This window comes from Podarcis cretensis (genome assembly GCF_951804945.1).
Source record: "Podarcis cretensis genome assembly, chromosome: 2".
Taxonomy (NCBI): Eukaryota; Metazoa; Chordata; class Lepidosauria; order Squamata; family Lacertidae; genus Podarcis; species Podarcis cretensis.
Window position 1 is genome coordinate 60,923,014 of NC_137171.1, and position 22,778 is coordinate 60,945,791.

General features: G+C 41.5%; 1 protein-coding gene across 11 annotated transcripts in view; it reads right to left on the reverse strand.

Annotated features, from left to right (window-relative positions):
* The window catches only part of KLHL3 (kelch like family member 3), a 51,039-nt gene that overhangs the window by 18,339 nt on the left and 9,922 nt on the right, over positions 1–22,778 (reverse strand). For 7 of the 11 annotated variants that reach the window (XM_079967596.1, XM_079967597.1, XM_079967599.1 and 4 more), the window contains 4 exons: positions 13,661–13,774; positions 9,755–9,861; positions 5,931–6,052; positions 1,589–1,751 (listed from right to left, as the gene is read on the reverse strand). In XM_079967596.1, coding sequence (XP_079823722.1) covers positions 1,589–1,751; positions 5,931–6,052; positions 9,755–9,861; positions 13,661–13,774 — 506 coding nt within the window. Of the gene's footprint in view, positions 1–1,588; positions 1,752–2,894; positions 3,039–5,930; positions 6,059–6,497; positions 6,533–9,754; positions 9,862–13,660; positions 13,775–14,475; positions 14,639–15,963; positions 15,987–22,778 lie in introns of those variants that run through there. The other 4 variants (XM_079967598.1, XM_079967601.1, XM_079967593.1 and 1 more) reach the window with 4 other exon arrangements.

Consider the following 22,778-nt stretch of genomic DNA (forward strand, 5'->3'; position numbering starts at 1 on the left):
ATAGCCTGGGAAGCTGCCTGCTACAGAGGTGGAGTTCTCTATTAGCTATTGAAATGTCATCCCTGTATTTGCCAGCAGGTGGCCCTTGCAGAAACAGATCTCAGCCAAACCATGCACAATACACTGGTCTACAGGCCACCCTTTAGGGTAGAAATGTAGGAGTGCAATAATAAATTTGCAAAGGCAGAAATTTACACTTAGCAGGCCCATGTCATGTGCTTTAAGTCACTTTTTCAAAGGCAATTTTTTTTTCTAGTAAGTGACCTCATCTGCTCCCTCTTACTCACTTTTAACATGCAGATGTTTTGTTTGACCCAGTTAATGTATAGCCAAAGAACTTGGATAGCATTTTTTGAATGACTTTTCATTAACATTACATAGGATTCTGAAGTAAAAGGGTTCATGAAGGCCAATAAAACAACAAAAGCAGCTCTTATAATTACCCAACAGCCGATCTAAACTGAACGCAATACTTGCCTGGTTAAAGATTAAACAATTTTAAAAACCAAACCTTGAAGAGTGAGCCATTTGTCCCAGACACCAGTTTCTCCTTTGCTTATTATGCTACAAGCAAGTGACTGAAAAGGTTTCATCTAGATTTGCAAGTAATTTGATTCTAGGGTGGCCATATTTGTACTACTTCCTAGAGGCCTGTCCTATATCTGAAGGGTTGTCAGAGGACAGTCCTTTATTTGAAGGATGGTCTGGTCCAAGTCTGATTTAAATAAAAGAGAATGGCGAGACCTTGAAGTTGCCCATCAATTGTTGGTGCCTGGATGCAGAGCAGGAACATTTGTCACCATCTTCCTCGTTTTGAAGAAATACACTGTATTTCTATTTAAATTATAGTAATTATTTCTAAATTTGCATCTGTACATATACATTAGCATATGAAAATTTAAAATGACTGTGTTCTCCTGTGCCTTCTTTTGCAGTTACTCATTTCATCTATTTCTGGTGCTGCATTAAGTGGCTATCTTATTTAACACCTGCCATTTTCTAATCACTGTGTTTCTAAGCACAACTGCAAATGTCACTGTGAAGGCAGCTAACTGAAAGTAGGTCTAGCGTCTCAGAGAGCAAGAACCTGCTTCACTGTAAGGAATTTTAAGCCTATGTGTTGGAAACACTTTATCTGAAGGCTATCAAAAATTTAACAGACAGCCAAAAGATGTTCCTAGTCTCAGTATTTCTGTCTTGCCCACTGGGCATAGATCCGATTCATATTTTGAAAATCAGTAACATTTCCAAATAATAGAGGGTAGGGGACACATAACATTGCTGGTGCAGTCCTCCTGTATCTATCATGGACGCTACCAAAGGCAGTATAAAGTCCAGGATGAGCAGGTACATCAAACTATGGCTGTAGTAACATAGAAAATGTCGTTGCATCTCAGTACAAAACTGGAACCAGCAGCTGATTTTGAAAATGACAAAAATTCTAAGTATTTCTACCCTTTTAAGTAGATTCAATCATCTGCTTCTCTGCCTCCTCCCTCATTCTTTGCTTATGAGGAAGCAAGCAGGAATTGTCCTCCAGGCATCAATATTTCAAAACAAGAGACAACTTGGAGGTGTGTTTGATCACCTGCATAGGCGTTGGCCTGTTGCAACAGTTCAGTGCAAGTATGCACATCTGCAAAGGCGCGAATACCAAGGCAATTCGTGGGATGGAGCTGAGATTGAAGAAAGTCACAACAGTTTTGTCGAACATCCATTAGCTGTAATAGGCTGGCTGCTGGTAACAAAACCTGAAAGGCAGAGGAAAAAATGGCAGAGAATGAGCAACTATACTTCGCCTTCTTGGATAAATATTCTGTTGCAACTTGCTACAGCACAGTTGAGGAAGAGACAACGAAGCCATTTCAGAGTCAGAGGACAGACTACACATGACCAAAAAGAGAGATCTCATGCAGGCAGTCATCCTTTTTGATATCTCCCTTTCCCTTCAAAGAGGATGAAGATGTGGGACAGAATTAATAGTTCTGATATGTACGTCATAGCAAATCCACCTAAAATTACAGGATTTCTCATAAAGATTAGTATATGGAGTAGGTGGTGTTCTTAAAAAAGAAGCTAGAATGCACTGTGCTATTTTTACTTCTGCATTTTTGAAATTATCTCCCACTGAATAAATCATTGCTCATTACCTCATTCTTCACAGCATTTTGATTTTACCACTATGTTCAGGCCACGTTCCCCATTTGTTGTTTTAATACTGCACTGTAAGTGTGCGCGGCTTCCTTATGGTGTAGAAAGGGCTACATGTTATTGCCCTACATGTTTTACAAGCCATGAACATACATTACAAAGCTGATACAGCCTCTAACCTCAGGAGAAATTATATACAGTCATTGTAATGAGCAATAACTTAACATGTACAGTAGTTGCAGCCCTCTTGAATACAAAGAATGTGGTCCTCAAGGTCAAAGAAGCCAGTCATCATAGAAACTTTACATCTCCACAAAAAAACACACTTCTTTATGAACGGCACTGGTACATCTGCACCTGCTGTCCAACTTCACCATGAATCATTTTCCATTACAGGCAGCAAACTGTTAGTATATCCAAAGGGCTCATACTGCTGAAAGAATCATATCTGTATGTGACATTCTGGTGATGTCAATGATATCTACAGTACTGAATGAAGGCAGATTGAGAAGATGGCCTGGGGCACTTACATTTGTTTATCTGCCAGGAAGACTCCTCACCAGCTTTAGCAATGAAAAAGCCGTTTTTTAAAAGGCAAGGCCCTTTTAAAAGCTAAACAGTATTAATGTCACTCTTTCCCTCACTGCTAAATATGCATTTACTCTGTTGGAATCAAGCAAACTCATAAGCAGGTCTCCAAGGAATGATCTAGAAAAGCATGACAAATATCGTTAAAGACTTACCTTGCCATTACACTGTGTTGGCAAGAAGAAAACTGTGTTCATCCACTGCCTCAACTCACTTCATCCCAAAAGAACAGTAGTAAAACTGCAACGTGCCCTGAGGTGCATTCACTGTACTATTCCAGCAAGAAAAATCCAACCCAGCTGGATCACACAGGAATATTACAAATCAGTAACTTTTTCAGAGAATGCTAACCCCCAACAGGCAACAATAAAACACAGAAATTAATTAAGCTATGGGCTCTGGCTCCCAAACACTTTTGATTCCTAGCACAGATTAACTTAAATTAGCAAAAGGAAACTAATAACAACTGTTTCTTTTTTCCAGCAATTTCCTAGAACTGCTTCGGTGTATTGGAATTCCACTAATATGATACAAGTTTCAGTGTAGTTTTTGAACAACAGTTCCAAGTAAAGGGCAAATTCACATCTATGCTAATTATCTGTGAACCACATGGCCCCGTTTCTTGCTACAAAGATGGCCTAGATTGCCTACCAGGGCAGTAGTTCAGGCTCATACTTACCCTCCTTTTCTTGTGCATTCCAATTCCCTTCCTCACTTCCCAGTTTGTGAGAACTATGTCTCAAACCAGGTCTTTCCTGATCCACAACACTGGACCCTGTTATTACTGAACACCTGTTTTTATCTGTTTTTATCATGCTGTGTTATTGTTTTTATATTGCAGGCCACATTGAGACCTTTAAACACTAAGCGGCCTGCATTGCAGGGGGTTGGGACAGTTAGAATTGTATAGCCGGAAGCAACCCTATGATTTAAAGGGCTTTCAAACAAGCATATAACAACTATAATGTTCCATGGCATACAAATCAGATAAACTATGGTTAACTACAAACCACAGTTTGCATCCAAACAAGAACTGGAAACCACAGATCAGACTGGGATTCTGGTTTGTATTAAAACTATGGCATACTATGATAATCATAGTTTGCCTTATATTCTGATAAAATGGCAAACTAGTTACTGAGAACCAAACAAAGAGAAGGAACGTGCGAGCGCACAAGGAATGGTGCCAACATCCTTGGTTGTGATGTCTGAACAAGACCATTGCCCCTCGGCTTTGCCATTCCTCCCCCTGCCCCGACCCCATATAAGAACAATAATAATTAACTTTTAAAATTCCACAGATTGCTTATATACTGAATGTGAAATTCTTCAAACGTTCTAAATTGTTACATAAATGTCTGGAGCCAAATGACTGCTGCTCTACAGCACTTGATACAATTATTCAGCTGTGACAGAAATTAAACTGGGTTGGGAATACTTGTATTAAATAGCAGAGCAGGGACCCCCTGGGACAAAGTGGCACTGGCCTGCAATGTTTCCACTAAAAATACTCAAAGACAGGCAGCAGCATTATCCAATGGTGCAAATATCTAAGTACATTATTTGTGAATCCACATGATCTTTCAGCAGCAGGCCTGTCCATTAAAACAGAGTTCAGGACCTTCAGCAATTATATCAGTAAAGCATTCAGCCATATCACTTTTCAAGGGCCAAATCCAAATTATCTAAACACAGAAGACTGCCATTGATTTAAGTTAAAGTGCTTTGACCCTGGGTGCTTAACTTGTACCTAAGTAATTGTCATGATCTACATGATCTTCTTATAACCCACCAAGGAACTTGAGAAACTGCCTTACCCCAAGTCAGACCATTGGTCCATGTAGCTCAGTAATGTCTACACTGACCAGCAGTGGATGGATCTCCAAGGTTTCACGCAGGGGTCTCTCCCAGCTCTCCCTGAGATGCCATGGATTGCATCTGGAATCTTCTGCATGCAAAGCACATGCTCTCTTACTAAGCTTTGGTTAACATGTTCCAAAAACTCAAAGGGCTCTGAGGGATAAGTGAAGATAGGGCAGCCAACATGGTGCTTCCCAGATGCTTCAACTACAACTCCTACCACCCCAACTACTGGCTAAGCTGGCTGCTGGGAATTGTAGACCACAGCATCTGTAGGGCACCAAGTTGGCTACCCCAATGTAAAATCTTCTGATAAAGGTACCCCTGACCATTAGGTCCAGTCGCCGACTACTCTGGGGTTGTGGCGCTCATCTCGCTCTATAGGCCGAGGGAGCCGGCATTTGTCTGCAGACAGCTTCCGGGTCATGTGGCCAGCATGACCAAGCACTTTTGGCAAACCAGAGCAGCGCACGGAAATGCCGTTTACCGCCGGAGCGGTACCTATTTATCTACTTGCACTTGACGTGCTTTCGAACTGCTAGGTGGGCAGGAGCTGGGACCAAACAACGGGAGCTCACCCTGTCGCAGGGATTCGAACCGCCGACCTTCCAATCGGCAAGCCCTAGGCTCAGGGGTTTAGACCACAGCGCCACCCACATCCCAAACCATGAATATAAACTCTTAAATTCTCTCTCACTCTACAATTGCAGTAGTGTAACATTACTGATTCCTGATTTTACACCAATGCTGTACAAAATCTTTTAAATGCACAATATTTTTGCCCCCAGAATACTAAATCTAAGCAGAGACAGCTGGAGAATGGAGAAAAAATTATTACCAGTGTAATCACAGTATTTCCCACATATTATAGACTTACTCCTAAATGTGTGTAGAAAGCTACCTTAAACATCAAATTTGCCATTCAGTTACAATGTGACTACCCAGAAGATGCCCTCTTTAGGGAAGACGTGTAGAACATAATTTAATTTTATGAAGAAACATTGCAGAATTCTATTGCTGAACATAATGAATGGTTGTAATGATGGTGATATGACCTGATTTCCAGGCACATCCTGAAAAGATCTCTAACTTCAATTCCTAGGTAATCTTTTATTATTGGAGTCATTTTAATCTCACCTTTAAAAATGAAAAATTATGAAGGCAACTTACATAAGTAAAACACTAAAGCAAGTTCATCATAAAAACTATGTACAAAAAAAGGCAGAAAATCACTCATGGTAAGCCTTGGAAAATAATTTTTTTAAATTCAATTTATCGATCTCCCCAGGAAGGGAGCCACCACTAAAAAGGCACCTTTAAGCTCTCCTCACCTGAACATTTTCTTCTGTGACCTCTATCTCAGCGGTGTAGATGTAATCAATCAGCTTACTTAAGGTTAGTCCATCAACATCTTTGATCTCAATCTTCTTTGCTTTGCTTTCAGTCATATCTCCTGAAATTCAATTTTAAAAATAAATCCCCCCAAAAAATGTGGTTTGTGTTTCTATTTCCCCCAACCCACCCCCTTAGGTTCAACTGAGCACGTGAAGAAATTTCTACCTATCCGTCTTAACAAAAACAAAAATAATTTTAGCACATTCTAAACAGTGATCCCATTTCTAGATGTCTAAGAAACACTACCAAGTTTATGATTCCCACTTTCAAAATTACTTTTAAAAATCTGTTTGGCAAGTTAAGGCATCTCTGCTGCACAGCTTTGAGAACAGATAGCTACAGTTCATACAATTGAAAAGCCAATATTCTTTTCTTTTTTTAACAATGTTTTAAAGCAGCTGGCCCTGTTTGATACTCTTCCATGAAGACAGAAATATTCTTTGTTCCCTTTTCTACATTCTTAAAAGGAACAGAAGCCAACAGGCTACTATCGTTATACTCACTCAATAGGATTGCTCTTCCTTTGAAGAAAACCTGTCTACAAAAGAAAGGAATTGGTAACTTGCATGTATCTTAAGATTCCATGCATTTATTTTGCAGCAGTACGTTCCATTGGAAAGTACGTCCATGTCTGTATTCCGTGACATAGCCTTCAAATGGGAGGTCTGTATAAGGGACAGGCCAGAATATCTGGGGTCCACTGCAAGTTGTACCAAATGTATGTACTTTTGAATGGCTTTTCTCTTTGTCATGTGTGCGAAACAATAGAGGTTATTATGATGGAAGTTGCAAATTCAATTAATAGCTTTCTATTACAAGTTCTACTAGCATGATATTGTCAAGCTTCACAGTTCTACTCCTGTCTTAACCAAGTGGTAAAGATTCCCTACATTTGCCAACATGGTTGGATGGCCACCTGCACTAGTGATCCAGGGCAATTGACATTTGAGGAGGGAAGGCACTCCTCCAACCTGCAGTGTTCTATGGCTGGAGTCATCTTCTGAGGTAGTGATGGGGAACCTGTGGCCCTCCAGATGTTGTTGCACTACAATTTCCATCACTCACCACTGGCCATGCTGCCTGGGTATGATGGGAGTTGAAGTCCAACAAGCTCTGGAGGTCCAAAGGTTTGCCATGTCTGTTTTAAGAAATACCATCCCCTGCTTTTTCATGTTGCAAAATACCAAGTGTTATTTATTTTTTTGAAAGATTGAAATACCGATATCTCTTGTGGAGAAGGCACACATAGAAAGACCTCACATGATTATCACAGGGTCTGGATTGATTTATGTGGGGTTTGGCGGTCCTTGAAGTATGACGGTCATGAGCCATTTGAGGCTTTATAGGTCAAAACTATCACTTTGAATTGGGCCCAGAAACTAACTTGCAGCCAGTGTAGTCCAGCCAGGATCGGTGTAATATGCAAGCCAACTCAATGTATACAGTGTGATTGCTTAGTTGTGAAATATATACAGTCCTAGATGTAGGTAGCTGTTTGGGGCTGTAACAGAGGAGCTGCAATTGGTCCTCTTACTAAGAGGAAAAATTTGCAATCTCTTATCATTTGCATAAGCTGCCACCCCATCCATGGAGGGAGCAGCTTGAGGGTGGGCGTTTGAGCTCATACAGCATTTATTTTTCCTGGCTCTTCTTTATAAGTGCTCTAGAAAGAGAGAGTGCTGATGTCAGGCAAGGCTCTTTTGAGCTATTTGTGTATTTGATGTATTCGTACAATAGCTGAGTAACTCTAACTTTAGATCAGTTGTGCTTGAAAGCTTGAGACTAGGTTTTATTAAATTGTTGTATAATTTCTCCTCTTTTCTGTCATTTTATGCAGCTGAAGGTCAGCAACTAAATCAGCACTGAACTGGCCTGTGGGCCAAACACTGAACTGAGGGGGTCACAGTTTTCCTCGATCTCATTCACTGATGAGATCGAGGGCCCTGCCCTGTAGAACTGCCTACCAGTAGAGATTCAGCAGGAACCATTCCTCCTTGCCTTTAGATGTCTTTCGTTTAGACAGGCCTCTACAACATGAATTTCTTTTATTTTAACCAATTAGAATTTATTTATGCCTTTTCACTGACATTTCTGTTGATTTTGTTTTTATATGCAGTATTCCCTTTTGCTATTTTTGTTATGGAAGTATAGATTATGAATTCATAAATAAATGAACCAAAATAAAGCTGTCTCATACATGGTCTGAAAATTTGCCCATCTGGCCCACTGCAGTCTTCTCTGACTAGCAGTGGCTCTTCAGGGTCTCAGGCAAGGAGGAAGGCCTTTTCCTCCACCTGTTTAATTTAACTAGAGATCCCAGGGATGGAACATTCTGGCTACAAAGTACATGCGTTACTAGAATTTTTCCTCTGTTCCTGCCATCTTAGGCCAAGAAGGACTGTGAAGAGGCTGTGTTACAAGTTCATACTCCGTAGTGAGTATTAAAAGGGAGAAGGGATGAAATAGGGGCAATCACATGTGTCACTGCTTGGCAACCACATAAGCATCTTTTAACTTAGTTTATTGTTAATCAAGAAGCAGAAAGGGATAATGGCATGGTAGCATGGCAACCACATGACTTTCACCTCCCCTGTCCTGCTGTTTTGAATTAAGATTAGTACAGAAGTGATTGCCACTGGTGAACCTTAATTTAAAGTGACCCAGTGATGATTAGGATTAGGTCCCAACCTCTTCCATCTTCACTCTGGGGCCAGAAGGCGTCCTTAAAGAGCCAGATCCACCAACTGCTCACTAATTTAGGTCCTTACCTACATTTCACCTTTGCAGGAGTCAACCTGAACAAGTAGTATCAGCACAGCTATTAAAATGCACTTTAAACTAGCACCTGCTACTTTTAAGGGCCAATTCTCACAAGACAAGCATCTTACATGGAAGTGTTCTGATTTTTTAAAAAAACAAAACCCTATATGGACCCCACATGTTGCATGTCACATGAGATGAGTACACAGATGTCTGTCTATTTTGCCACTCGCCACTTAAACAAGGAGGGAAGTAACTATGGTTTGCAACTGCAATAGCTATTGTGAAAGAAGAAAATCCACACCTTACCTCAAAAGCAAGCTATCAGGTGTAAAATATATTAATGGTGCTATATACTTCCACAATTAAATTAATTACCAAACCATTTTCTGTAAAACAGTCATTCAGAAATCTGTGTTATTCCCCATGCAGTGTCTTTTGTTCTCTTATAGCAAAATTCCTAAGGACTAGTTCACATGTTAAAGCTGCTACATACAGAGAGTGAGACAAAGCAAAGAAAGGGAGGCAAAGTAAATGTGGTGGTGTTTTTGCAGGAATCAGTGGCAGCACACAGGCTGAATCCCCACAAAATATCCCTCAAATCTCAGCCTCAGGCTCACCTACAAGCTTGAGCCCGGGCCCATGGCAGCCTTAACATGAAAATGGTCTCCATTATGGAGCTTACTCCGATCTTTGACATGCCTTACCAGTACAATCAAGTCTGGGATGAATGCTCCTAATGCAGGATACGTTATCTGGAAACGCACACAAATGGCTGTTCACATAGTAAATTATAAACCTCATGTTTCCTTCCCCCCACCCCACATACAGAACACCTTTAAAAACAGTCACAGGTCTATACTCAAACTCTAATGGATACCAAATAGAACTAATCTGCATCTTAGAATCTGCACCCTACACTAGCACCCAACACATAGCTTGACTCCAAATATATTTTAATCAGCAAATAACAGTTATTTGCTCAAACGCCCAAAGATACCTGTAAACATTGCACAGAAATATGGACTGCAGGCTGCCAGGACAATACGATGGGCTTCGATCTCAACATCTTCAGCAACAATCACCACATCACAGAGAAGCCGCTTGCTGTGAAGACACCAAAAAATCATGGCTTCAGAATGTGATTCCAAACTGCACTTTCTATATGCAGACTTGAAATGGTCTAGTTTCCTTGAATGACTCTTCTGCTATACAGCACTATTAAGGGGGATGGGGAGGTGCTTGCTGTAGCCTCTATAGGCAGCCCTCTGGAATATTCAGTTCATTTTTAATTAACAAACATGACAATTTAGCTAGATTTCAAGGTTATAGTCTCGCAAATCTTATTTCAATATGTGGGTGAATTCAAGATCCAAGTGTTCAAACATACAAAGAACTGTTAAAAAAAACCTCATCCATTTTGATGAATACTGAGCTGAATATATTTATATATACAGCTTATGCAAAAGGTTTTTTTCCTCTGTAATTATGTGTAGGTGTCTTAAGACCAGTAATCCATTATTGGATGTCAAGTAATTTCTAAATAAATGGGAATAGCACGAAGAAACATCTTTGGAGGGGCTTTGTCTTTTATTCAAAGCAGTTGGTAACACAGCAGTAGCCTCATCAGTCTTGCATTGAGTCTCCTCCCTCTTCAAGCCCTTCCAAAAAAAATTTCCCCCAAAGAGAACATACACTTACCTCAAACCTCCTGCATTGTCCTCAAAACAGAGGCTAGACCACACACGAATGGTAGAGAACCAGCACCCCCCCACACCAGATGATTCCCAACACTGCCATGCCTGCTACCAATAGGCCTGCTAGGAGGAAGAGACCATTTGTGATGGCTGCCAAGAAGCAGATGTTGGCAACTTATTTCCCTCCCAGCCTTTCTAGTTTGTACATGTTCCCTGTACAAGGAGTTTGCAAAGGGACTTAGTGGGCAGCAGCAGCAAAGGCCACTGTAGCTCAAATTGTGCATTATCTACTTGGGGATGCCACACACAAAAAGGACTTGCCACTGGGATATCCCAGGTGGAGAGGCAGCAGATACAGAGAATGAATAGTAAGAGCAGGCAACACAATAGAAAGGGGTAAGGAAACTCTCCTCCCTCCCATGCCCCATACACTCCCCCCCCCCCCATCCCCTAAAATAGCATCCTAGCCACATAGCGCACACTAGCCTCCAGCCACTAGGGTTCTTGCAGCACATAAGTCTAGCACACTACACAACAGCAAGGGAATGGAAGGGACTCCACAGGTTAAGCTAAGAAGGAGGCCTCTTGCTGGCTTTCCACTACCAAGGTCACCATGTCTGGACAAGGGCCACCTGTTCTCAGTCCATCCTCTGTGACAGTGAAGGCTCAAAGCACAGCTGCTATCACTGACACTAGCCAGTCCAGGAACTCCAAGCTAAATGGGAAGGTGGAAGCACCTGTTATTGACATAATACCTACCCACTATATACTTTACAGTGTGGGGAGGAGAGGAATGCAAGGGACTCTGCCTGAAATCGATGCATTTGTGGCCACTTGACCTCCTACAGAAATGGCCACTGGCTGACCCAGCAGAGATACGTATGGAGTAAAGTGCAGCTCACCCCCCCACTCCCCCGCTCGCCTGTCCCCAGTCATCATTAAGTTCTCACTGGTCCAGACTTGCCATGTGCGTAATATTGCCATGGAAATCAGCCTTTGCTAAAAACAACAGATTTAAGGCATTCAGGCAAATGCCACAATTTAGTTCTACTACAGCTCAGCAGCAGCAGGGAGCCAAAAGCATAAATCGGTAATAAGCACACAAGGAAAGAGACAACAGAGGCTTAAGGGCAGCTGTAGTCTTACATGTTCAAAAGGGCATCATGCACAAGAGAAGCCATTAGTTTCCACAAAGAGCAGCACTGTCATACGCTCCCCCATTATCCCCCACTGCACTCAAGTTACAAAAGGAATAAGCTAATATTATATCACTCCAAGTACATGTTCCACATAACTTAGGCAGCCAAGTGCTCAGGCACATAAGCAACTTTACTTCAGTCCCCTCCTGTTCTGTGACAGCAGACTAGAAGTAGAAGCTATCAGCCCCAAGATAACGGGGGGGGGGGGGGGGTAGGACTCTTCACATAATGCTGATGCCTCTTTTGACATTACAGACATGATGCCGGGAGCTGCTGTTCCATGTGTTCATCTGATAGCATTGCCATAACGCTTAAGAGCACATCACCATTTGGATCATTATCAAGGAATTTTTGCCCAGCAATTTGGTGGCAAGCCTTTATGCATTATAGCATCTGCAGCAATTCCACAGCCACCTCTGAAGAGTGCTATAGTCCTGTCAGGGTCAGAGTGTGTTGCAATTCAAGAACAGTCGAACCACTGAAGTCAAACGGAATCCGTTCTGGAAGTCCATTCAACTTCCAAAATGTCCAGAAACCAAGGCGCAGTTTCCAATTGGCTGCAGGAAGGCAGCCAAAATGGCTGCCTTGAATTTATGTTTCCTAGGGGATCTGCATATAGTATACACCATATCATAGGCAATACAATAAGATTTTGCTGCAGATGTTGATATGCACAAATCTGTTATGAGCCAATCAAAGTCAAGCACTTTTATGTATGAGAAACTAAATCTCATCGGATAGCAGGGAATAAATATCTGACCCACAAATAACTCTTTAATCTACCCTGGGCACAACAGAGACATTTTGGATTCATTTACTGCATCTCTAAATAATGTATGGCAGGCAGATATGTAATCAGATTAAGCTCAAAAAAAGATGACAAACTCAGACACACAGACCCCTATCTTAATTACATACATTATTGTTTACCCTAGAGCCAATTTTTAAAGACAAATGTGAGGCCAATGATGGACCGAACAAGGAATTGTGGTATTTAAAACAAAATAGACTTAACAGTAGAATAACATAGGAACCTAAACAGGCTCTTTTAGCCAACATGAAATTTCTAACTGGTGTGCAAAAGGATTGGTAGTCAAACAGAAATCAATTTGCACTAACCATTTTTCTCTGTAATTAGGCGTAGGTGTTGTAATACGTGTAACACTAGATTATCACTTTTTAAATAGCTCTGATCATCTGGAGAACTTGATTATGTGGTGATTTGCACCAAATGAAAAAGCACACCAAGCATTCTTTTTATTTAAAGAGAGATTCTTTTACTGTGGGAACATTTGAAAATGTTTAAGTGGGTTTATAAAAAAATATTTTGTTTTTAGCAAAGCAGCAACAAGCATGTTTGTGTAAAGGGAAGCAGCAGCAAAGGCCTCCAAACATGTAGTACTATGCTTGCTTCTTTCTACTGAATAACCTGTCAGCTATCTTGATTTGTACTGAAAATAGAATAATTCCAAGCCATTTCAAATATCATACTTATAATATGCTTGATATCCTCCTGTGGCTGACTTCAATATCACAACACTCACACCAATAACGTCACAGCAGTAACACTGGAGGCAGCAATGCTTCTGAATACCAGTTGCTAGAAACCACAGGAGAGGAGAATGTTCTTGTGTTCAAATCCTGCTTGACGGTTTCCCCCACAAGGATCTGATTGGTCACTGTGAGAACAGGATGCTGAACTATAGATAGGCCAATGGCCTGATCCAGCAGGCTCTTCATGTTCCTATGAAGTTTTGCATCAAGCAACTGATCTGAATAACCTAAGAACTTTCCACACTAGCATAAAAGCACCATCCTTGTGTGAGAACTACCTGTGTGATCTGGGAGACCAACATGACACAGAACTTTGTATTTTGAGACACAACCCTGCTTCAAAGCAATACTCGAACGGAACCTCTTTTTTATAAAGTAAATATGTAGCTTAGATGCCTCCTGTTCAAACTAACAAGCGGCAAGTGCATGACAATGCAAACTGAGCACAAGAAGTACCTCCTTAGTTCATTCATGACTTTGAATGCCTTTCCCATGTGACAAGGATTGATGGTCACTGTTCGCTGGTCCTTATCTTCATCTTCCTCAAGTGGTTGGGGGGATCTCTTGATGCTAAAGACAAGGGGAGAAAGGAAGTTGATTTTTTTTTTAATTCTCAAGAAATAATGGAAAATATGACCCAATAACAATTCATGCAAAACTACTGGCATGCTCACTAATTGTGGTATCACAGTTTCATGGTTTTATCTGGCATTGGCAGCTGTCTCCACTATGTTCTGAAGTGTAACTAGAGCACCCTTTTAAGATCTCAGCTATGCTGTACATGCTTTCTACACAACTATGTGAAATATGTGCTAGAGAGGCATGCATAAGTTTTTTTCCTGAACTGATACAAATATTTGTGGATCCTAGACTTGGGCATTTCACATTTCAAGTAAGACATATGCATATCTACCCACTTCTGAAAAAATTAAGAAAGGCAAACGGAAATTGATCATTTGGGTTTCAAAACAGTCAGATTACAGTGGTTTTATCATTGATCTCTTATCTACTGAACACACACCAAAAAAAAAAACACCTCAGCCCAATACTTTTTATTAAACCTAGAATAGGCAAGTGTATAAACTATTCTGCACATTATCAAGACGCAGGAATAGTGTGAGTCACACATCCTTTTTCCATGCATCCAAGCACTGTGCAAAGGGGAACTTGCACATTTTCTCTGCAGGAGTCACTTATACATCCTCTATAGTTAACATGCAAAACAACCCAATTAATCCTTCTGCCCAAGACTGAAGGTCAGTTCATATTACCTTAAAAGGAATGAATGTAGGTGTACAGAATGAGTCTTTTTCACTACATGTCCAGTTCCTAATGTTTCAATAGATGTACATCTATTATGTGGGCACAAACAACTGTCAATGCACAATGGAAATCAGTACTTAGTTAAGCAGTAAAACAAAATGCACAGCCACCTCACTATATGCCATAAAAACTAGTCCATGTGTCCTTTCTGTGTAATTTCTGTGCAATTTCATGGTCTTAGGACCTTACATAAAAGACCCAAAACCCTTGTTTAATTTAAAATGCATAAAGATACTCAGAGTTAATGTATTTCCTTAATGTAAAAAAGGCAGGTTATAGATCTAAAGGCAATGGAAACAAACAAAACAATCTTGCCAAACCAGTTCCCACTCTAAACAAAAAGACAAAACAAAACACATTCCCTAACAGCACTGCCAATACAGCTGTATGCAAATACCTCCGTAAAGGGCCTGAACCATTTCCTAAAGAGAGAGGCCCAATTTAAACATAAAGCTGGGCAAGACAGAATTCAGCCATGGGGTGTTCCATACACCAGCTTCACATTTAAACTAGGCCATCAGCCCCTGCACATGCAAGCCACAGACCTCTGGTGTGGTAGCAGTGTATGCACAAGGAAAGGCAACACAGTTCACAAAAAGTGCTGGTGAACACCCAACATATAGGTTAAATCGAGCTCGAGATTCCTTTGAAAACATTTTGTAGAATCCTTCCAGATATATTTCTGCACACCTTACTGTAGCTCTGTTTTTATCACCACCAGTATATATTGTTTGGGGGGGGGGGAGGCCCATGAAATACCAGGAAGGAGGCTGAGGTGAAAGGAATGTTCCAGTATCTTGCCTCATCCCTTTCTAGTACACTCTATCCCTTTCAGCCACCTCTTCATTCTAGCTTTCCTATCTTGCTCTTCATTCTCTCTCTCTCTTTCACTCTCTCTCTTTCACTCTCTCTCTCTCTCTCTCACACACACACACATTTTTCCGTGTATAAGACTAGTTTTTACCAAAAAATTATGTTTAAAATTGGGGCTTGTCTTATACACAGGTAGTGCTGAGGGGTGTTTTCTTAATTTGGAGTCCCCAAAAATAGGGGGTGTCTTATACACAGAAAAATACGGTGTGTGTATATACAAACACAGAGAGAGAAATATTCCTGTGGCACTCTCCTCCATCCACCCATCCAAATAAGCCTCTGGTTCTTTCCCAAAATACAGTACTTTAGTCTTCTGTATAGGAATGAATGACAGTTACCTACTTATGCAGGGGAGGAAGTAGATGTATCGCTGGGCCAGTTATTATAGCAGAGGCTAAACCCTTTCTTAGCCCCTCATGTTCTGAGGCATTAAGAATCCATATTGCTCCTAACTGCACAGCCTGAGGCCTGTGTCCTTGCTTGGGATCTCCAGTATAGCCCATGACAGTTAACAGACTTCACACCATCAGGGCTTCTCCTTAGCTGGGGAAAGAGAGCTTTACCTTCCAGTGACTGCTACCACACACCTCAACACCAGTTTCTTCCCCACTTCCATTTAAATTAGCTGCACAGCGGTCAATGAATATGGTACTTGGAATATGCCAGGATAGCATAGGCTACCATGGCAAAATGGATGTGAATTGCAGAGGCAGCAATTCCCTTTGCTCCTGGGAAAACAAACATGGGTGATGGGAATGTTCAGGATGTCGGATTGAAGAGGCTGTTGTAGGAAGCAGTGCTGTGCAATAAATCGCCATATCGTTGAATACCGGTATTGAAATAACATCATGATAAGTGACAAGGCAATATACTGGTGAACAAAAGGTGAAGACTTAACATCTTTGCTCTCTCCCTTCTAACCACAAGAAATGATAAGTGATAAGAAACGATTATAAACCCTCACACCTCTCCATCAGAGCAATTACGTTACTTGAGGAGGGGAACTAGCAAGGTCAATGGGGGGGGGTGTGGCACAGAGAAAGATCACCGCCTAGAAAGTACCCCAAAGTAAAGACAATAAAGACAACACTCAGAGGGCTACATTCAGTCCTAGGCCTGAGGGGTCATATCAAAAAATGTTGTCCTGTGAGCAAAAGGACTTCCACCAGCACAACAGGATTTCCACTCCTGCACCAAAGGGTTGGGCAAACCCTTGAAACAGATTTGGGGGTGCCGGGGTGGGGGAAGTCCTTGTGCTAATTGGACAACTTTGCTAGACTCAAGTCATGGAACCCCAATCCTATTCTACAGAAAGAAAGGCTTCCCACCCCGGTTTATATGGTGGGAACAAGGACTGCAGGTGGCTGCTCAGGTCCTTGGAGAAATGAGACAAGGAGCATAGTGGCACAAATGTTGGGGTAGCACACTGGAGCTGAATAGCCAGTCGAAACCATGGTGGTCGTAGCAACAATATTATTGAGGTGAACCCAATGCATCTGCTCAGAGAAGCGTTGGACCCCCTGAACCCATTTGAGTTTGACAGGCCTAGAGCAAAGCAGGATAGGTTGGGAGATTGTTGGCAACTGGCTAACAACAGCTTCTTCACCCTGCTCTCTTTCCACAGTCACAATGTTTTGAAAACTTCAGAACTTACGTTCAGTTTCCTGCTCCACATTTCAGCCTCCACCAACAACCTGATTATTCCACAGCACTTTCATGGATGCAAGTGTGTCCACTTTGAAATCGCATTAAAGTTCCATTAAAACCAACAAACAAAATGTTTCTCCATGACCCAAGCTCCCTAGCAGCACTGCTGGCATATTTAGAATCAGCAATTTGGATATTAACATTCTGTGCTCTGTTTATATGCCTCTGATGTATAATAAGCCTGCTCGTTTTAAAGCCCTGCTACTTCACAAACAACAAACCCTTCAGCTTTTATCCTTGGACCATGCAGAGATACAACAGAATTAAACCTGATAAGAGTAACTGGGAAGTAGAAAAATCAGAGAAAGACACAAGAAAGTGGAATGGGCTGCCTCCTTTATAAGCTGGCACTTTCTGCTCACAGGAACATTTAATTAATTAATTTCTCCTGGCATGCTAGCAGTTCTTCCACAATATACTACTTTTGCACCCTAGCATACTACCTTACTTTCAGCACAAGGCTCTTCCTCCCACGTTGCCCACCCAAGAGAAAACATTTATACTCACCAAACAGACCCCATGTTCTCTAGTTTTTTTGCCTCCAATCCCTACAAAGCCCACAGATACGTGCAGCTCTTCCTGCTTAATTTACATGCCAGCCAGCACATTGTGAAAGCTCAGTTCTACTGTTTGCCTGACAATTCACCCTTTCACGCCAGTGTTTGAGGACAGTGATGTAAAAGCCTTTTAAGACAGAGCAACACTCACTTTGGTGTTAGCAACTTTTTTTCTGCAGGGTTCCCCACCACACATGCAACCTATATGTGCACAGAAAAGTGCAGACAATGAGTGTACATAGGGCTAAGGAACAGGTCTTGCCACTGCATTGCCACTCCCACCCACACCTTACCTACATGCACGTGCAGGAATATGAACAGTATTGTTGATTATGCTATTATAAATAGCAATGAAAATGGTGTTTGTAAGGCCGATCACTTGATATTGATGGTACTGCTAATATAAATGTGGAGGGGCAAAGGGGGTGTTGAGGAACATAATGAGTCATTAGAAAGTTGAACTGCTTTTACCCACTGAACAGAAACCCTGAAGATGATCTAGTAACCTGTGAATTGACACAGAAAGTATTGGGTGGTGCATTTACTTCTAGTTCTGCAGACAATAAAAAGCACCCAGGGACCTTGCCCCATTGGAGCACCTGCTGGTAAATGCACCAAAGTCTCTCCAGGGACTTATTTCTAAAGTTTACAAAATCAGATGTAACCATAATGTCCCTAGAAGAGCTGAGTACAGTGGTACCTCCGTTTGCAGACGGGATCCGTTCCGGGGGTCCAGCCGGATCGAGGTTTTCGCAACTGGAGAGACCGCTTCTGCGCATGCGCGCACGGCAAAAACCCAGAGATATACTTCCGGGTTTGCCGCTTGTAACCAGAGAGATACGTAAGCGGAGGTATGACTGTATTATTTGGGAATATGACACAATGAATTTTGGCTGCATAACCTTTATTAGATGGTTACGAGGATTCAAATAACAATTTGCAATAAATATAAAGGTGTCCTGGTGGCAGTGAGGTGCTGGATATTTCTGGGAGGATTGTCATTAGAAACCTAGTATGAATTGGTTTGGACACTTGCTTTTGCTGAAAAGCCGATGTGTCAACTGAAAGCAGCCAAAAGACTAATGGACTGGGACTCATTCTGTGGTACACAGCACAGCTTTATTAAGCATCCTTCAGACGCAAAAAAGGCATTGGAGGGACTTGCTTGAATGATCAAGAAAACATACCACTGTCACTGCCTAACCTTATTACCCAGTCACACGCAGCTGATTTTTGTGGTGCTAGTTTTGTTAAACATACAAGATACTCATTTTTAAACCTTTTTCTTACAAGGTTTTAAATAAAAATTACAACCACCAAACAACTGCTATTGCTGAAATATTTCAGTCATTGATCACATTAGTTTTTCTTGCTCCTATACCCAGACTATCACATATAGTAAGTGATTCAACAATCATATGAATTTATGCTCATTTGTCACACACCTGGCAGCACACAGGGAGAGCAAGTCCTTTCCTACACATTTTAACATGAGTTGCATTGCTCCATGCACTATGAAGAATTGGTTTTGAACAACATTCCAGAAAGGAGATCACTGCTGCTGTTGACAGCTCAACAATTTTCATCAGGACTGTCAAGTTAATACTATGGTCCTCACCATTTAATTCTTTCTGCATATTCCCACTGAAGAACTGCAAGTGGACTGTGCTACTGGGAAGACCATTGGGATTTGTCTTTGATCACTAGAATAGGGTTGAAACAGAAATATAATCACTGAAACAACAGAGAAGGCGGCACTGGGGGAAGAATACTTGCAAATAGCCATGAATATAGGATATGGGGTGTAGAGAGAAAGAACCACTTCTTTTCAAGCAAAAATTAAATCTAAACAGCTTTTTGTTTAGCACTATTTAGATGCAATACTGCCATAAGATTTGATAAGACTAAGGCAACACTTTTATGCTTTTTATGCAGCACTTTTTATGCATTCACTAGTTCTGACTGCATATTGGCCAGAAAGGGAATCTCATTGCTTGGGGTACGTGATCAGCTTTCCAAAATTTCAAAGACACTTTCAGCATCGAAAAGCAGAGACAGCTTGAGCAGCTTTTTGGCAAAGTCAACTGGTACTTTGCAACAATGCACAATCATAACAGTGAACGCATGTCAGTGAGAAGGGAAAGACATGTAGAGGAACCCAACACTTTCCATGGATAACAGATGCCTTGAGACAGCACACATAGCACACATGCCATCTACCAGGCTATCCCCATAGGGAGGCAGTCACTAGTGAAGGTACTCCCATCTGTCAACATGGGCCTGGAGTCAAGAGCAACATGGAGTTGTAGAAACCACATGGGATTAGTCTTCCACAGTCTTGGAATTGCTTCCATGAATGCATTAACTATGGATGCAAGACAGCCTGTTCTGGTAACTGCGCCCATCAAAAATATGAACTGCAATGCACATCTACGTGTTCAGAAATAAATTGTTACATGGCCCAAGTAATGTAAATAGTTCCTTGCAGGGTGTCTATCATTAGTGGTGGTGTTCAGCAAGCAATATGAGAGTCCCTACAGCAGCATTTCTGCAGCCTGATGCTATTAAGTTGTTGTGGATGACAACTCCCGCTGTCAGAGATGATGGAAGTTGTAGTCCAAAACATCTGGAGAAGCCTTCCCAATAAGGTTTCAGACTGATCTAAAGATAGAAGTTAAAAGTGATTAAGGAGGTTCATCCCTGCTATCCTCACTCCTCCTTCCTCTAATTATTCCACTGTCAAAATTCAGTTTGCAACCTTCTTAGGACTTGAAATCCTCGCCTTGAGCTCACCAGGTGACCTTAGGGAAGACCCACTCTCTCTCTTTCTTTTTTTCTTTCTTTCCTTCCTTCCTTCTCTCTCTCTCTCTCTCCCCCCCCCCAACCAACAATTTGGGGATAATACTACTTTCCTACCTTACAGGGGAATTTAAAGTTTACAAGACAGTGGGTGTGCAACACTCTGATTACTCAAGAGGGATTCAATGTTTTAACAGGATTACACACATTGGTTATAATTAGCATTTCTAGTATCATCAGTCATCATCACCACCACTGTCATTCATACATCTAGGCAACTGAACTCAGCTCCAATAATTTCAGCAAAGTAGCAATGCTTGGAGCTCTGGGCTTTCCAATACTTTTTTGCATCCCGTTTACTACAAGAAAGGAAATGAATGCATCCCTTCCAGTCATCCCACTCCCTTCCCTGGCTCTAATACCATTCATTCCTCACAAGTTGAAGCCAGAAAGAAAGTCTGACATGCAGTCCAACCCCCCATACCATGATGTATATTTTTCTTCAAGTCAGTGCCCCTAAGTTAAGTGGAACTTCATCCCCAATAACTGTTTGTTCAAATGTTTGTTCTCTATGTTCTAAGAACAGGCTGGGGGTTTTGTTAGTGCTGCCCAACCATCACCTGAGCTGTCCAAGGTTGCACAGAACTTGATGCTCAGGATCGTATTTTTATATGCATAGCTGTATTCTATTATAACTTCTTATGCGAACCAAGTGGATACATATTTCTATGAAGACTGCCGAACAACTACCTTTAATAATATATCCACAGCTACCCCAGCTATGGCCCCATGAAACAGCTCCTGGTTCTACTGTGACAGCTGCCTGCAACTTAGTCTATTAAATGTAGTCGTCTCTCATTCTGAAACAAAGCTGCTTCCTTCTCACAAATTTCTCTCATCATGAACAAATGGGCAAAGTCCTCAGATTCCAAACTCATAGCAACTCCAGTGGGAGGTCAAAGCTCTCAAAGAATCTAGGAGCAAGTGTGTACATCAAGATAACCAGTGGACAGGGAATGAGGCTGAGCTACTGATAGTGTACAGTAAGTCCACAGTCGAAAGCCCCCTTCTCTCCCTCTCTCTGCAATTATTGGAGAGATGTACAGATATACCACAAATGTGTGTTGACACCAAGGATAAGAGACCAGTAGACTGTGGGTAGAATAAACCGTTTTGCTGATACGGTTTTGCAATAGGCCCTGGATGGATCTCACCACAATCTTTAGCACATGCCAGGAAAATGAGTTCTGAAGGAAAGAGAGAGAGACCAACTTGCAAGCCTGACAACGTTCACTTATTCCTCCCCAAACACTGGGTATCAAACAGAGCAAAGTGCTTCCTCATGATACATTCCCACACTGACATGGGATTTATTTAGAATATTTAGATACCACTCAGTAACAAAACATTATACTTTGGGGGGGGGGCAGGTTACAGTAAAGAAATATAGGTGAATACAGTCGTACCTTGTATCCTGAATGCCTTGGTACTCGGACATTTTGGCTCCCGAACGCCACAAACCCAGAAGAAACTTTTCTGGTTTGCAAACATTCTTTGGAACCCGAACGTCTGACGGGGCTTCCGATTGGCTGCAGGAGTTTCCTGCAGCCAATCAGAAGCTGTGCTTGGGTTTCCCAACATTTTGGAAATCAAACGAACTTACAGAAAAAATTCCGTTTGACTTCCAAGGTATGACTGTACTGAAACCACATGACTGAACTTATTCACACAGGTCTTCCAAATAACGCACACAGACACTCCATGAGGCTGAAGGACAACAGTGAATGGAAAATGTCTACATGACCATAGTAACACATGTGGGTGCAGTTATTTGGACATATAGTGCAGCTCAGTGAAAATACACCATAAGGAACAAGCTCTGACACAGCTCTGGGCATATGAAAGTGGGATGTTCCACTGATTTCAAGAAGGCATTGGATCTCAACCTTTAGAAAGAAGTATCTGAAGCAGCATTCCATCACAAACCGATAGCAGCAAAAAGTTAAATCATACTATACTATGGGAAGGAACTGCATCTCATGTTTCTACTGCTTCCATATGCAGCAGAGCCTCAACTTTTTTCCCTTTTCTGAAGGCATCCAGTTCACAATGTGGAGAGGAAGTGCTCTGCACATCCTGTTTTTCCAAGAAAGCAAAACTAAGTATTCTTTCCATAATTGTTTTACGCAGTTCAAATCCCGTCACAATGCAGGAAAAACACATTTCTATTTTGTAAAATGGAAAACACTGCTACACCCTCTCACCGTGTTCCAAGTATTATGTTTTATAATCTTCGTTAAGCATCACGGATATTG